General features: G+C 30.8%; 1 protein-coding gene across 1 annotated transcript in view; it reads left to right on the forward strand.

The window, feature by feature from the left end:
- The window catches only part of LOC129956684 (synaptotagmin-15-like), a 140,900-nt gene that overhangs the window by 81,696 nt on the left and 40,154 nt on the right, over positions 1–19,050 (forward strand). The window contains exons 3-5 of the mRNA XM_056068615.1: positions 1,247–1,386; positions 3,879–4,095; positions 14,217–14,310. Of these exons, the coding sequence (XP_055924590.1) occupies positions 1,247–1,386; positions 3,879–4,095; positions 14,217–14,310 (451 nt within the window). The remainder of the gene's footprint in view (positions 1–1,246; positions 1,387–3,878; positions 4,096–14,216; positions 14,311–19,050) is intronic.

Raw genomic sequence — 19,050 nt, forward strand, 5'->3', positions numbered from 1 at the left:
ATAGTATAAAATGAAGTCTCCTGAAAGTGTCTGTATGTTTAAACCAGAAAAACTCGAGAAATAGTTAATTGATATATTGGAGATATTTGTACCATTTTGTAGGGCATTTATTGGGGAATGTTTTAGTATATTGAAGTCATATCAAAATAAAAAAAGGAGTTTTATAATTGAGATTTTAATTATTTTCCTACTACGATTTGCGCATGTGTAATACACTTATCCGCGCATGTGCGAAAACTTCAAATTGCGCATGTGCAAATAGTAAGAGCTGTGGTATGCATATGCAATACATTTCTTTGTTTACGCCTGATTTTAAACAGCAATTCAAAACTAATTATGTCTCAAAAATTAACTGATATTGGAGATATTTGTACCATTTTGTAGGACATTTATTGGGGAAGGTTTTATTACACTGAAATCATATTGAAAAAAAGGAGTTTTAAAATTATGATTTTAATTTTTTCAAGGAGAAACGTTTCACATTGCTAGAATTGACTTAAGAGAAGAATGTTTTTCTCATGAGCAACTTTATGAGGCACTTTCTAGAGTTGCAACCAAACAAAATCCTTTTGACTTGGCACCAGGAAGAAAAACGGCCAATATACTTTACAAAGAAATATTACGAAGCAAGCTAAATTTTATTTTCATATCAAAATATACAGAGTTGATAAACAAATGTGGAACAGTGGGTACAATGAGTTATTTGCATATTTTTAAATTTCAAAACAGCTTTTCTATTGTATATTTTTAGTGTATTATTTTGTCTATGAACATATCATATTTTTACCTTTTTAACAGTCTAAATATTTCGGAACAGCTTTGATATACAGTCATTTTCACCCAAAAAAATAATTTATTACCACATTTTAGCGAAACGACAGAATGTGGCGCGAACGGCAGCAATAGCGTAACGGTAGCAGAAAGCGCCACAGAAAAATTGGCAACCTCGCAAGGCGCCAAATGACTGTATATCAAAGCTTAACCAATATTTCTGTGTGCAATAAAAAATGCTTTTGCGGTTATTTTTGATGTTTATTAAATATATTTTTATGTTTGTTTGATGTTGCGTAACACGCCCATGTCATATCCGGTGGAGGTAGACTTAAGTTTAAAGCTAATTTTTCCTCTTAGGCGTTATGCCACGTTCAATGCTGTACGGGTACCGCTGGTAAAGTATACATTATTCAATATAGCCTATCATTTCATTCTAATAAATACATTTTTTTTGTATTTCTGTATATTTCAGCACTCAGAAGCCCGTCGATTTCGTGGTACCCAGTGTACCAGCGACCACTGCACCGAGTCCAGTGGATCCACCAGAGCCAGCAGCCACTTCCCTGGAGAGTGGAGGAGCTCTCTGCAGAAAGCTTTCGCTTTTGGAAGCAGGTATGGTATAAAGATTAACCTCAATAACCCACATTATTCGATGCAATGATCTAGTGCCAAAGTCTTGGTTCGGGACCAGTAGATTCTATGTTCGAGACCCAATTCCATTTGTCGTGTATACATAACACTTCTCCATGCCCCTGCGACTATAATTTGTCGTGTATACAGACCTAATGCATGTTAAATCTGAGGTCGCGGCCAAATATCCCCCGTTTGTTCGGTAAATATCATAATCTAAATCTGTTAATAGACATTTAGCAGACGATTCCTTTTTAGACATTTTATAACTGCTACCATTTTTATTTAGTTAAAATATTATTAAAAAGTAAAAGCAAACGATTTTTTCTTTGAGAAACATATTTTCTTGATATTATTTCGTTTATTTTTTGTATAATATTTAATGATCAATTGTAAACCTTTTGGAATCTGGCAATGTTTGTAATATATGCTGTAAAGTTGAAAGAATAAACAAGCCGATGGAATTCCAAATTGCTTGGAGTATTATTTTAGTTTTAAGAATTTAAGATTCTCTGCAAGCTATAGTTTGATGCTTAAGAAAACGGGTAATTTTCTAAAAAGCATGCAAAACCGTTGGTACGGGGCGGAAGTTTGGAGAAGGGAATTTATAACCTTTCCAAAATTTAAAAGATTATCCTTTTAATTACAACGATTAACCGTACGAATTTATGTTGAATTTCTGAAATTTTATTTTTAAATATGCTTTTGCCTGATTTACAAAAATCGATTATATTTTTGCCCTGAAATTCAAATCGTTTTCATTGTTTCATACAATATTTTAATTGCGTGATTTTCTTCTATAGTTCTGTTTATATATGTGATTTTTACGTGATAAACTAGCGGGAGTGGTCTCCAAAAACCTTTCCCGCATGTTCTCTAATAAATCGTTATCTCAGAGAACGCCTTGCATAGCACTAGCATAAAATTATTATAAAATATTAACTTATGCAGTAAATTTAGCGTTTTTACAGATTCTGGCGTGTGATTTTTGGCGATTATTCCTTGGCATATGGTTAATAGTGCCTGAAAATCGAGTTTATGTTTTAGACATGTTTTTCCCGTCCGATTGAAATTAAAATTTTACTCAAAGTTATACTTACAGCAACAAAATCGCATGCAAAATTTCAAATATTTGTGTCTCTACGTTTTTGTGTTATCGCATTTGCATGTTTCTAAAAGTATAGACTGTCAGACGATCATCCTATTGTTGGATTTGACTTAAAATTTGACAAATGTCTACACTAAAGGTGTTAAATGCGTGTACCAAATTTTATCTATCTAGCTGTCTTTGTTTTGTAGTTATCGTGTTTATATTCGAACATCTGGACATATATACTTTCTCTAGGCTGATTTTGATCAAAATTTGACAGAAATCTACAAATTTGGTGTAAATACGTATACCAAATTGTAGCTCTCATGCGTCTAGCTCAAAACGTTCTTGAGTTATATTTGTCACAGACAGACAGACAGACCGATATTTTTCAAAAATGGGGAGATCAAAGGGAGATCCAAAACGCGAAGATTCGTCTAATATTCTAACTTGACTATTGCATTACTTCGTACATGAGAAAGAAAAAAATTGAAGTTACAATATTGCGAAATTTCGAATAAAGATAAACCGGAATTTTACTTTTTTAATAGCGTTGTGGGCTTATGAGACTACCCAAATTAGAAAGGATCATGAAGACAATAGACAAAATTTAAATAAGATAATGAAACTAATAAATAAGATAATTAAATAAGATACGACATTAACGCTGTGTGATGTCATGAAAATACAGCCGAGTGAATAGGGTAAATTTGTTTATTTATAACATTACAAAACACACAACATAAAACACATAACATAAAAACATTCACAACATATAAACAATAGGAAATTCATACATTACAATGTTTATAAATCCATTTCCACGACCATTATCTTAATCTACAAGATAGAACACCATCACAAGGCATCAATGCCTTTTACTTTCAACACAACACAACAACACAACAACACACAGCAGAACCCACGCTGACTCTCGCCGAAAAAAATCTCCGTCGGCCAAACGTACTACCAGTGTGATGTCATCACATTTTTGATTTACATCAATCCGGTGCTGCCATCTATATTCTGGTAATTTTCCGGTCAAATTCTTTACAGCTGCTTTAATGTCAGAAAATTTGATGGTACCATCAACATGAAATAATAAAAGTCGATTTCTCTGAAGTCAAATCTAACCAATATTACCAGCGAACTCACTGGTCACTTAAGATAACTATTATGAAGTAAAATTTGACGAAATCGGGCCAATCGTTAACTTTGGGGACTTGTTTTCTGATTTTTCCCGATTATTTAGACAACATAAACACACAAAAATAAATATTTTAAACTGCTGAAAGGAAACCGATGAGATATTAAAATGAAATTCTTTTTCTCTTATAATATATTCATTCCGTCTTACAGTTAGTGTTTTGTTTTTTCTTGCCAGGTCCCACCTTGCTGGGAGGTTTGAATCCTGATCTGTACAAGGCTGCTCCGGAGGAGGAAATCGAGGAGGATAACTTCCCGGAGGGCCACAGAGGCCGCCTGTGGTTCAACCTCGAGTATGACGTCAACACCGAGAGGCTGATAGTCCACGTGATCAAAGCCAAGAACTTGCCAAGTCGCGTGTATGGGGCAGTCAACTGCTGCGATCCATTCGTGAGGTAACGGACCAACTCTTCCTTATAGCTCTTCAACAAGTCTGAATCAAACGAAATAGTTTGGCAAAATGAAACAATCTCTTCATATTTGTTATAAAGAAATAGACGCATTCATTTTCCATATTCTCACTTATATTTGTTGAAACGGCTTGGGTCATTTTAACCAATCACTAATCTTCTTTGGTGACCGGAGTGCCTGCTTAGATTATTGACTTTTTAGGCTTTTAACGAGCCGTGGTGACCTGGTGGTAAGGTCTCGGCTTGTGAGCCGTAGGGTTTCAGTTCGAGACCCCAGTCCAACCGAAGAACTGCCATGTAAAGGGGTCTGTTGCACGATAAATCCGTCAGGGTCAAGCGCTCTTTCGTTGGTGTGGTGTAGAGAAGAGAGGGGGTGACAGGTCAGATGTCGTCCTCGTCATCTGACCAGGGCTCAAGATTACGAGGTCTGTCCCAAAATAGCCGTAGTGTTGCTTTGAAAGGGACGTTAACCTAACTAAACTAAACTAATTTAGGTTTTTAACCCCTGAAAATGAAATGCATTTATTTTTTTAATTATTCCAAAAATTTGACAACAGAATGAAGTCAGCTACTTTTATTCCCTAACTCGCTTATATGTATTTTTCGCGTAGAATAAGCAATTAATAAGCTTGTAAAAGAAGGTTACGTTTTATTTCAGACGACCTCTTTCAATTCTAAAAAATTTTAAATAAAGCTCCATAAGTGAAATATTTTCGCTGACTGCATTTTTAAAACTCTGTTATTAATTATATCCTGAAATAAATGTTAACAATTATTTTTTTAAAATCCAAAAAACAAAGTTTTTTTTTTTTTTTTGCTTTGCTTTTTTGCTTTCGAAATTTGATTATGCATTTTTTTTAATGCTTTTCTATTCAAAAAAAAATTACTTTGTAAAAAAAAAGTTGCAAAGCTTTTGTTAGCAAACACTTGTTTATTTTTGAAAGTCATGACTTTTTAAATCAATGTCAAAAAAAAGTCAAGTCATTCTTTCAGCCATCTATATTGTTGATTTGATATTTGGCACGTTATTTTAGTAACAATACAAAACTTATTCATTTCCTTTTTATTATTTTTATTTTCTTGTACAGGTAATATAGAGAAAATGTAGTAATCATTAAAAAAAAATTGAATTTTAGATTTTAACAAATTACCAAATTTCAGACCTCAATGAGTTCGAAAAATTCATTTTTGGAATTAGTCAGTCTGTGATAAAAAAAAAAAAAAAAAAAAACTCAAGAACGCTTTAAACTAAGCAGTTAAATTTTGATATATGGTCTTTACACCAAATTTGTAGATTTCCATCAAATTTGGAGTAAAATATAGTGAGCAGAAGTCCGTCTGTCCGGCTGCTCGAATATAATTTAACACTATAACTACAAAACGAAGAGAACTAGATTGATACAATTCGGTATACAGATTTAACATCTATAGTGTAGACACCTGTCAAATTTGGAGCCACTTCCAAAGAAAAGTTGATTGTCTGTCGGTCTGTACTTTCAGAAACATGTAAACGTGATGATTCAACTCAATGACTTAAATATATCAAATTTGATATAGGATTTTATGGCTAAAGTGCAGTTTTGGGTCAAATTTGTGTTTCAGTTGATCGAAAAAATGTGTCTATTGCATGCCAGGAATTAATCGCCAAATAATTCGACAAGGATGACACGATGGATTCAATAAAAGTTATAAATTCCCGCCAAAAGTTAATATTTCGTAACTAGTGTATGCCAGTGCCATGCAAGGCGTTCTCTGAGATAACTTTTTTTATCAGAGTATATGCGAGAAATTTTGGGTGGACCACTTCTGCTTGTTTCCATTGGCATTTCATTTATATAATAGTGCTTCTTTTGTGTTTAACTTCGTCTTATATTAAAGAGAATGTAATTAACATTTTGTATCTCATTTCTTTGAATAATCAAGTCCAAAATTTCATGTATATTTGTAATTTTGATGTTAAGATCATATTTTAAAATTAGTCCATTTATCTGGAATTTTACTGAGCTATAGCGCTCACATATGCACAAACAGTCAAACTACTTAAAGTTTTAGAAAAAAATCGATATACATATACTTATATGGTACTGGAAACATAAGCCACTTTCTCTTTACCTGGCATTTTACATTTTGACATTCATTCGGATAATTTTTCTCGTATTTGGGTTTCGTCCAAGACTTGATAAAAAATCTACAATTTTGGGGTAAAACCCGCATCCCTCCAAACTGACCAATAGACTGAAAATGTTTCTAAAATTTCAGTCTATCCCTTTTTTTTATCCCGATCAGTAAATTCCATGGTGCTATTAATAAAACATTATCATGATACCATCATCATTCATATCTAGATACTATCAATAAAACACTATCATGATACCATCATCGTTCATATCTAGATACTATCAATAAAACATTATCATGATACCATCATCATTCATATCTAGATGCAATCAAAAAAACACTATCATGATACCATCATCATTCATATTTAGATACTATCAATAAAACATTATCATGATACCATCATCATTCATATCTAAATACTATCAATAAAACATTATCATGATACCATCATCATTCATATCTAGATACTATCAATAAAACATTATCATGATACCATCATCATTCATATCTAGATGCAATCAAAAAAACACTATCATGATACCATCATCATTCATATTTAGATGCTATCAATAAAACATTATCATGATACCATCATCATTCATATCTAGATGCAATCAAAAAAACACTATCATGATACCATCATCATTCATATTTAGATACTATCAATAAAACATTATCATGATACCATCATCATTCATATCTAAATACTATCAATAAAACATTATCATGATACCATCATCGTTCATATCTAGATACTATCAATAAAACATTATCATGATACCATCATCATTCATATCTAGATGCAATCAAAAAAACACTATCATGATACCATCATCATTCATATTTAGATACTATCAATAAAACATTATCATGATACCATCATCATTCATATCTAAATACTATCAATAAAACATTATCATGATACCATCATCGTTCATATCTAGATACTATCAATAAAACATTATCATGATACCATCATCATTCATATCTAGATGCAATCAAAAAAACACTATCATGATACCATCATCATTCATATTTAGATACTATCAATAAAACATTATCATGATACCATCATCATTCATATCTAAATACTATCAATAAAACATTATCATGATACCATCATCGTTCATATCTAGATACTATCAATAAAACATTATCATGATACCATCATCATTCATATCTAGATGCAATCAAAAAAACACTATCATGATACCATCATCATTCATATTTAGATACTATCAATAAAACATTATCATGATACCATCATCATTCATATCTAAATACTATCAATAAAACATTATCATGATACCATCATCGTTCATATCTAGATACTATCAATAAAACATTATCATGATACCATCATCATTCATATCTAGATGCAATCAAAAAAACACTATCATGATACCATCATCATTCATATTTAGATACTATCAATAAAACATTATCATGATACCATCATCATTCATATCTAGATGCAATCAAAAAAACACTATCATGATACCATCATCATTCATATTTAGATACTATCAATAAAACATTATCATGATACCATCATCATTCATATCTAAATACTATCAATAAAACATTATCATGATACCATCATCATTCATATCTAGATACTATCAATAAAACATTATCATGATACCATCATCATTCATACTTGGATACTATCAGTAAATTGCATCATGTGTCTAACATATACGTAATGTAAAAATTTCTTCAATATATAGTTGCGCATGGTTAAATAATATTGTGTAATAATCAGTCATAATAAATAAACAAGCCGGAGTGGTTTTCCCGAAACTTTCTCGCGTGCTCTCTAATAAAGCTGTTCTATTTTCCCAAAGAACGCCTTGCATGGCACTGGGGTACAATAGTTGCGAAATATTAACCTTTGGCGTGAGTATTGCATTTTTGCTTAATCTTTTGATTCCTGGCATTTTTTGGTAACGAACCCCTGGCATGTGGTTAATAGTACTGGAAAATCGACTTTGTATCTTAGACGCGTTTTTCCAAACCGACTGAAACAAAAAAATTGACGCAGAACTACAGTTGCTGTCACAAAATCTCATACTAAATTTGATAAAGTCATTTAATCGTTGAGTTATCATGTTTCTAAAAAGTCAGACTACGGACTATCAATCTCGTTTTGGGTTTGGTTAAAAATTTCAGAAGTTTCTAGACTATAGAAGTTAATTCTGTCTATTGAAATTCATCTATCTAGCTCTCTCCCTTTTGTAACTATTGTGTTAAACTATATTCGAACAGCCAGAAAGACATACTTGTTCTGAGCGAATTCTGTTCAAAATTCGATAGAAATCTGCAAATTTGGCATAAAAACCATTTACCAAATTTCATCTGTCTAGATCAAAACGTTTTTGGATTATTTTTGTCACAGACAGATGGGCGAGCGAACATTTTCCAAAAATATGTTTTTCGAATTCAAGGAAAGTCTAAAACGTGGAGAATCGTCAAAATCCCGACTATGTATCCGAGAAAGTAATAAAAACATGCGTTTTTATAACATAACAAAAATATAAATTAACCTAAAATGAATAATAAACACACTAATTAAATTTAAAAATGTTTAAAATGTGAATCTAAATTAATAAAAGCGAGGGTCTACAAAATATCTAACTCTGTCTCTAATATACACGTATTATAAATGATTGCCAATTTAAAAGGGTGTTTTGTGCAATACTTTAAATGTAGTAACTTAGCAACTTAAAAAGAGTGCAAAGACCGAGTAATATTGGTTATTCAATTGTAATGGATATTTTTTTGAGATAAGCCCTAGGAATGTGAACAAAATTATAAAATTGATAGTTAGCCGTCTTTGTCGACCAGTTGGTTTGTCGAGATTATTTGCTGTTTTTCATTTTATTTACATCTTGTAGTCATAGCTTCATGTTCATAATTCTATCAACAAACTATATTTCTGCATTAAACTATCATAGATGTAAAATACATGTGAATTTAATAGCCTTACACCTGTTCTTTTTATCTATACATTAGTCTATTTAAGCTATTTTTAAGTGATTGCTGTTCATAATTCCCCAACTTCTTGCTCACCTAAGCAGTTAATATCAAACTGAAATATTTCGACAAACCCGTTAAGAAAACAAACTTAAGTACAGGTATTATTTTTCTTTCTGTTGAGTAACCCAGTTTTGTTAAGACCCTCTACCCACATTCCCTCTGGACGCCGATCTTTTTTTATTACCGTCACGCCCACCCCGTTCCTGGAAAATGAAAATAAATAAAACGGCCTTTGAATGATAATAAAACTGGCCTCCTTTGTAAAGGATCTTATTTAAATAAGAATCCCTAACCCAGCACCGCTGCGGACGTAATTGAATTCGTCTGGATAACACAGTACTGAAAGCGTTCGTTACGTCATCGCGAAACTGATCCACTTGATGCATTTCTGGGGATGAGAGATTCGTTCTAGATAGATATTTAGTGACGGATTATTCTTGGAAATAGTTTGTTTTTTTTAGTTCATGATTTATTTCGGCAGGATTTCAAATTCACATGAAGAGATTGATTTTATATAAAGAATATCAAAATTTTATTTTGAAGATGATATTTTGTTTTCTGATTTTCGTTCTGTTATAATTATAGGCTTCCGTTTTTGCCACTAGTTATCATATTTCACTAGGTGACGTGAAGAAAAAATTCCATTGCATGCTCAAAAAAAAATCAAAATTGCATTCTGATGACCAAAATGTCTTTTCTCCTTGTCCTACGGTTATGGCCGTAGATTTTTAACCACAAGATACCTTCACAAATAACAATACGGTACAATTTCAAAACCGTATGAAGAAGAAAAAAATTATATTCTGATGACATAATTTGTTTTCCCCTTCATGCATGCTGATGGCCGTAGATTTTAACCACAAGATACATTCACAAATAACAATACGGTAAAATTTTTAAACCGTGTGAAGAAGAAATTGTATTCTAATGACCATAATTTGTTTTCTCCTTCTCTTATGCTGATGGCCGTAGATTTTAACTACAAGATACATTCACAAATAAAAATATGGTACAATTTCAAAACCGCATGAAGAAGAAGAAATTGTATTCTGATGACCAAAATTTGCTTTCTCCTTCACGAATGCTGATGGCCGTAGATTTTACCTACAAGATACATTCACAAATAAAAATACGGTAGAATTTCAGAAACCGTATGAAGAAGAAGAAATTATATTTTGATGACCATAATTTGCTTTCTCCTTTTCGTACGGTAATGACTGTAAATTTTAGCATAACGGGCATTCATGAATTATCATACGGTGCAATACGGTGCATACGGTACATTCACAAATAAAAATACGGTACAATTTCAGAAACTGCATGAAAAAGAAAAAAATTATTCTGATGACCATAATTTGTTTTCTTCTTTTCGTACGGTAATGGTTGTAGATTTTAAACACAAGATACATTCATAAATAACCTTACGGTAGAATTTCTGAACCATATGAAGGAGAAGAAATTGTATTCTGATGACCATAATTTGTTTTCCCCTTCTCGTATGACGATGGCCGTAGATTTTAAGCACAAGGCGCATTCATGAATTACCATACGGGGTACAATTTCAAAACTGCATGAAAAAGGATAAATTGATTTTACATTTTTAATTAAATAGCTTGGAATATGTTGTAAGAAATATAAAAGCCTTGGATGAGTTCAGGGATAGACGATCTAGTCAAAGAAGTGAAAATAGGGGGAGTCTGAAATGTCCATTTCGTTATAACATTCTTATTGAAGACAGAAAAATAAATCAACTTAGCCAAATTCTCACCTCATTAAGACGAACAACTTTTGCATTTAAAGTTTTTCGATAGCTGCAATTGCTTCGACGTTAGAGACTAAAATGTAATTCTCAAGCCTTAATTTTGACTGTTTCTCGCATCAACAACTTATGTTGCCAGTTTTGAAAAAATAAATGAAATAAAACTTCTACTTTTCTTTTATTTCTATAGTTTGAAATTGTTCAAATGCACGTGGTGTAAAGATTAAAAGCTTGAATAAAAATACAGGTAGGGAAAAATTTAATGGCAACTTTATGTAAAAAAAGATCAGCTTAAAAATTTCCTGATTTTTTTTGTTCGTCATATACTTTTTTATATATATTTAGTTCTTTATATATTTTTAGAAAATGTACCATGTTAATCCAGAGCTTTTGTTAATTTGATTATCCTTTAGTTTGATGTCTGTCGCATTACTAAGAGAATAATTTATTAAAAAATGTAATAATAAAAGACAATATTTATGGTTTTAATTCCTACATGAATACTTTCATTAACCGAATAATAGCGATTAATTGCCAAAAAAGATGGCCAAAGATATCATGTTAGTCAGTTGACTATGTTCGCTAATGGCATGTGGTTAAGTCTAAAGTTTGCAATAGCATGTATTTAATATACAAATGCCGAAAAATATTTTTTTGATAAACTAATGATGTATTTCTTTTTACACCAATTATTAATTATAATTGAAAGATTTAGATTCATATATGATAAGAACCAATATTAATTAAGAAAAGCAGACGATTATTGTCCTCCAATATGAATAAAAAGTTAAACAATAAACTTATACTTTCTAACTTTACACGTTATTGTTTGTATTTAATTAAAAAAAGAAATTTTCAAACAATAGCTAATTTTTTCAAATATATTTGAAATGTAGTGATAAGCTTTTAGTTCTTTCTGACTAATATAAACTTTTGGCACTTGCTAAAAGATTCAAAGCTTTTCAGTAATATAAACTTTGTAACAAGCCTAGGCTTGTAAATTATTTTTTACAATACACGCACTTTGATATTATTTATTTTGCAATGAATACTGAATTATTCGAAACATAAATATTATCTATGTTTGTTTCAATATGTAATATTTCATTTTTACTTCATCATAAACGAAGTATAGAGAAGATATTGTAAACGTCAAAAAATTCAAACTCGAGAGTTTGATGAAATTCTTCGTTTCGAACCAACCTGAATCCGAAAAACATATATTTGGTATTATGTCTGTCTGTCTATAACAAAGATAACTCAAAAACTCTTTAAGGTAGACAAATGAAATTTCATACACGATCTTTTCACCACATTTGTAGATTTTTATCCAATGTTGAGCAGAGAGTTATGAGAGTTATTCAGAGGAAATCTGTATTTAGGAGTTAATATTTTAGATGAAAAAGAATCTATCTTTCTTTACCGGCTTATCGAGATTAATTTTTATTTTGAAGATAATAATTCGTTTTCTTCTATTCATTTAGTTTTAACTGTGGATTTTTAGCACTAGATGTACCCCACCATAAAAAAAAAAAAAAAAAAAAAAAATCAGATTTTTCATACGATTCCAAATTATGTGAATAAAAAAAATCATTTCAAGAAAAGGAAATAAAAATCAATTAAACTTTGAAAATTATAATTTCTTTTTCTCCTTCTCGTGTGGTAGTGGTAGTAAGGTTTTAGCTCAAGGTACTTTCATAAATTGCCATACTTCAAAGTTGTTTGAAAAAGAAAAGGATTTCATGTCGAAAAATCCCATTTTATTCTGATTATGATGATAATTTGATTTTTTTTACTCATTTGTTTATTGCTGGGGATATTAATTTTTATTTTTTTTCATGCGAAGTTTTCAAAAAAGTATTGTTACGAAATTTCCGGGGTTCATTTGGATAGTGGGGGTTATATGGTGTGAAGAACGCTCAATCACCAGGCAGCAGTAGAAAATAAAACAACGACGTTTATTTACACGAAGTCACACAGGACAGCACAAAGACGACAACTATATACAGCACAGAAGACGATTATCTTCAGCCGAGAAGCGTAGCATACAACAGTATACACAGCAGCTCTACTCCGTCGCTGCTCCGCTAGTCCCTGGAAGACGAAATCTTCACCGCCGCTTCCGACTACTCTTTGACTCCACTGGTCCACGACTCAATTCACCATACTCCCCGGCAGCTGCGGGTGCTTCCTTTTATAGGTCTCAAGAGGCGGGGCTAGAAGCCTCTCAACCAATCAGGAACGTTCGAGGCGTATCTCCATTCCTACTGGACGGATCGGGAAAATTCTCGATGTTTCGAGTATAATCTATTTTGGCGCCAAAGTCGCCAAGCTCTGGGGATCTCCTTTGGAACCCACTATGCTGGGAAACCGCATCAAGGATTCGTAACAGTATTGTCAACGTCGAAAAAAAATTAGAATTCGAGATTTTGATGAATTTCAAGTTTTGTGCCTTTCTACATCCGAAAAACACATTTTCGGCATTGGATTTGTCTGTCTATGTGTTTGCATGGTATTTCTAAAACTCTTTGAGATAGACGGTTGGAATTTGGATTATGGAATTACAACCCAATATATAGATTTCTATTAAATTTTGAAGGAAGTTTGTCTAGACTTTCGAGTACAAGGGAACTAAGTGAACGACTACAAAAGAACGATTTCGAGAACAAGTTCGAGTGAATTCGAGTACATATAAATCTAACTACATAACGAAAAGAGCTAAGTAAATAAAATGCTACACATATTTAGCATCCGAAATATATACACTTTCCTAATTGTAAACCGATTTCGTCAAACTGTTGACCGTCTGTTGGCCTGTACTTTCGCATATATATAAATACAATAATTCTTATATCCAATGACTAAATTAATGAGATTTGATATGTTATCTTGTAACTACGACTGTAGTTTTGTTCCAGATTTTGGTTTAACTTTTCACTTAAAGTGAATTTACTATTTAATTACTTTTCATTTAAAGTGAATTTACTATTTGATTACTCTTCATTTAAAGCGAATTTACTATTTGATTGCTTTTCACTTAAAGCGAATATTACTAAATAAGTAAAATGGACGCTGCTTTCTTATTCAGAGAATTATACTTGAGGTTTTCTCAGTAAAGTACCATGTGTTTTGTTTATAATAAAGAAACATCTACTAAAGTTTTAGTTTCTTCTTTTTTCGTTAATAGAATTTATCTGATGCCAGATGAAAGACGATATTTGCAATCGAGACCCAAGAAGAAGACCTGCAATCCGAAATTTGACGAAACGTTTCTCTTCCAGGTAAATATTATTAGCAATTATTTTCTTATTTGAATTTTTTTTATATTTACAATTTATAACTTTAAAAATTCTTTATAATATACATTCAAACGGCAGTTCCAAAATGATGCATTATCGTTTGGTTCAATTTGAAATAAACTTCTTTAACTAAATATTCTAATAATATATTTTTAAATGAGAAATTGCAATTTTATTATTAATATTATTTTAAGAAAAATAATAGAGTTTATAGTATTTTAAAATTATAAAAGTAGCAACTTTAAAAAATAATTTAATAATAATGATTTCATAAATAAACAAATGTGAAAAGATTTTTTTTTTAATTTGTCCATTTTTAAAAGTTACGACTCTTTTCTTAAAATAATTGGATACATAAAAAATATTAAAACGATTTTCACCTAAGAATTTATTTCTTATTCTAATACTCTAAGTTTTTCGTTGAAACAGGTAAATTTTTATTGAACAATCATTTGTAGTTTTATGTAAATGATAAAATATATTCTCTGTAAAATGTACAAAATTTCACTGCTGAGTCATTTTACTTTATATCCATATTTTCTTAATATAATTCAATTCAGTGAGATAGTTATTAAATTTAGTAAAAATTTAATCACTACTCGATTCAAAGTCAATTTTAAGGTGAAATGTCAGAAAATTAGAAAGAGACATAGTACATTAATAAGAATGATGTAAGGTTTCTAAAAATAGAGTGATTTACATGTTTATCAAACTTTGAAGTTTAAAAATACTTGCTGAGGAAGTTAAGCAATGTGCAATGTGTAAAAGATTTAACTGAAATTTTTAGCATTAATTTCTACAACCTAGCTGATCATGAAAGGCGACAAGTAACTGCATAAATATGATAATTGCAGTACCTAATATAATAATAATTTTACTCAAATGATCAACCATGTATGGATTTTTTTCTTGAATTCCTAGTACAAACATGCAACAAGTTGGGCCACAAAATACTGTTGAGTCAAAGACTCTGGGATGAACTTAATTCACTAACTGCATATCACCCCTTTGTGGGCTAAAATCTTCAGAAAGTAATATTCTCGATTCCTTGAAACAAGCAATACATATGCATACAGGATACATAACACAGATTAATACAGTAAGATTACGAATTTATAATAGAACAACAATACAGCTCTGTATGACGTATGCAACAGAACGATTCCATAATGATAAGATTCCATAACAGAACAATTTCATAATGGATAAACAACGAAAAAGCTCCCTGATCAACGTTTCATAGAGATAATTAATGCTCGTGCTAGTACCTCCGCATATATAGTCTACGTGATGGGGAATGGAATTTTCTAGAATAATCTCTGGATCTCAGCTTCTTTAGAAATATCGCTACAATTCTTACCAATGTGAGGAGTTATTAATCTGCCGCCCATTCAGCATCCATTAAAAATATCTGTAAATCTCCCTTTTCAGCGGTGACGATTATTACAGGAAAGCAATATTACAGATTCGTAATGTTACGAATTTTTTATCCAGAATTAGTATATGCGATACTATTTTGACAAGTTTTGCTTATAATCCTTAAAATAATAATCTACCAGTCATTAATAAAATAAGCAGAATAATCACCAAAATTGATGCCGCCAGTGCATAAATATACATTTAAAAATGACAAAAAAAAAATACTCTTTAAAATAAATTGCTGCGATAAATAGATATTGAATACCTTTGATGCTTCTTTGTGAAGCAATATAATCAGAAAAGTTAAATGCGATCTTACATTTTATAAAACCATGCTCAAAAAAGAACACTAGTCTATGACTAGAAAAATGAACAGAAAGCAAATATCAACGAATAGAATCGTAATAAATTTAGAAAAGGAAAATTCAAATGTGAGAGTCTCAACTGAGTCTCAATATGTTTATATATATTTATTGAACACAAAAATTTACATCTAAGTAAATCTTCTTCTAAATAAAATTTTTCCTGGCGACTATGCTGAGCAGTTGTCGATAGATGCCACAAGAGAAAAGCAAAATTGACAGAACATGTAAATAATAATTTAAGATTCCGCTTTCAATTTATGAATATGAATCTTTTAAATATAAAAAGACATATGTTTCTCTCTTATAATTATGGATGAATTACCACAAAATGCATCTCTTTTTCGTAATAAGCTACATTTGACGTAAAACATAAATTTTTCTGATTTTGGAAAGTCTACATCATTTTATCATTTTTCATTGGTTTTAAAGATTTGCCACAAAACTAAAAAAAAAATCTATTTGAACAGAACAAGTTTTGCATATAAAAATATTTGCCCAGAGAAATACTTTTGATGTCGTTCGATTTTGATATACGATATTACAATTTTTATTTCAATTTTCGTTGGAATAAACATGTTTTGAAAAACTCTGTAATTTTCAGTAAGCACTGTATTCACAAACTATTGCTAAAATATTTATTGGAATGCTTTTTATAAGAGGTAATGTAAAAATGTGTTATTACATAAATGGATGTGGAAAACAAATTCCAAAAATTTAAGCGTAGAAATAAATTAAATAAAATTTTCCATGTAAAAGAATATTTCTATAATACAGCAATGAAATTTTTTCAATATCACGCAAAGTGTCACTATTAAATTGCATGTCTTTTGTCTCTTATAATGGCCTCTAAACTTTATGGTACCGATTCGACCCATTTTTGGTGGTATCTGAAGATCTTTTATCCCATTCTTCTTGCACCACTTGTTTTAAATGGGTTTTGTTTCTAATTTTGTGTTATTGGACCACTACTTCGAGGGTGGCCCACGAATATTCAATGGTATTGATGTCAGGGAACTGTGGAGATGTGCGTAACTGCTGTTTACAATGAAAAAGGCACCATATTTTGACGTTACGTGCATTCTGTTTGGGGTCATTGTCCTGCTGGAAAATGGAATTCCATCTAAACCAAATTTTTAACACTTTCCTTTAGATTGTTGCAATCATATAGTTCATTCAACTTGTTGCAGAAATTTTTCAAATCAAAGGCAAAAGTGTAAGTGTTAAAACTCTGCGAAATGCTATTAGACAAGCTAGATATAAAAGTAGCATTGTTAGAGAGAAACCTTTCACCCGTTTGCAAATTCAGAAAAAGCATCTGAAGTTTGTAAAAACTCATCTATTGAAGACCAATAACCTTTGGAAGAAAGCTATATTTAGTAATGAAAGAAAACTCAACATTTTTGGCAGTGACAGTCATCGTATTATATGGAGAAAGCCTAATACTGCTTTGGATCCAAAAAAATTTACATCCTACAGTTAAACATGATGGTGACTCCGTCATGATTTGAGGTTGCATGGCTTCATCCGGGCTAGGAAATTTTATTTTTACATATGGCATTATGAACTATATGGTTTACTTGGATATATTTCACAGCAATCTAAAGGAAAGTGTTAAAAATTAGGATTTAGATGGAAATTTCATTTTCCAGTAGGACAACGACTCCAAACAGAATGCACATAACGTCAAAATATGGTGTCTTTTTTCATTGTAGACAGCAGTTACACACACCACCACAGTACCCGACATCAATACCATTGAATATCTGTGGTCCACCCTCGATGTAGTGGTCCAATAACACAAAATTAGAAACAAAACCCATTTAAAACAAGTGATGCAAGAAGAATGGGTTAAAAGATCTTCAGATACCACCAAAAATGGGTCGAATCGATACTCCGACGTTTAGAAGCCATTATAAAAGTCAAAAGGCATGCAAGTAAATATTGACACGTTCATTCTTTGCGAGATATTACAAGAATTTCATTGGTGTACTCGCAATTTTTTGAGGCAAACTTCTGCGTATGTTTATTTAAAATGCTTCTGAAACTTTTCAATTTAGGAGTTTTTTGTTGATTTTTCTTTATTTTTACTCTAAATTAAACCATTTGTTATGTGTAAAAATAAAAACATGTTTGCACTTCCCGGTAATGTGTTATTTATATTGAAAGTCGGATTTATCAAGTAAAAGTAAGGTGTACTCTCAATTTTTGAGCCACTGTATATAAAAAATGACTGTTTGTTTGATGTTCTTTTATAAAAATTTACAGTTTTTAGCAGATTTTGATTAAATTTAGCATACATGATATACTCTCTCAAAAAAGGATTGCCACTATTAACTTTCTCAAATCAAAAGTTAATTAAATAAAAGTAAATTATACTATATTAGGCAAACATTAGATATATCTAAATTATAACTTCCAAAAATATTATGTCACAAAAATGAATTTTGCAGTATGTTTAAAATTCAAAAAATTACCCTTTTAATAGTACTAGTTTCATTTGCATGAAATTTTTTTCAATTATTTAATTTTTGTTTTAAATTTTCGTTTGAGAAAGATTATATAATAATAATTTTATTGTTTTGATACAATTCAGACCAATTTCACTCACCAGTCAAAATATCACGTGCTTTTGTTAATTTTACTATTAAGATTTTTGACCAGTGAGTGTTGTCACCCCAAAGCTGTTGTTTTACTCTGAATCAATATAACATTTTTGGTGTTTAATATTCTTTTTTTTTAGTACAGATATCTTCAGGAGTTTTTTTTTTTTTTTTTTAATTTTTTAGGTCTCTTGTGCGATCTCAAATTAATTGATTCGAAATGAATAAGTATACATTTTAATTGTTTAGCAGTTAGTAAGTCTAAAATATAAAAATTTAGTATATTTAAAGTCAAAGGCAATAAAATATTTTATCTTTTCCTTGATACAGTTCTAGGT

Source organism: Argiope bruennichi, chromosome 11 (assembly GCF_947563725.1).
Source record: "Argiope bruennichi chromosome 11, qqArgBrue1.1, whole genome shotgun sequence".
NCBI lineage: Eukaryota > Metazoa > Arthropoda > Arachnida > Araneae > Araneidae > Argiope > Argiope bruennichi.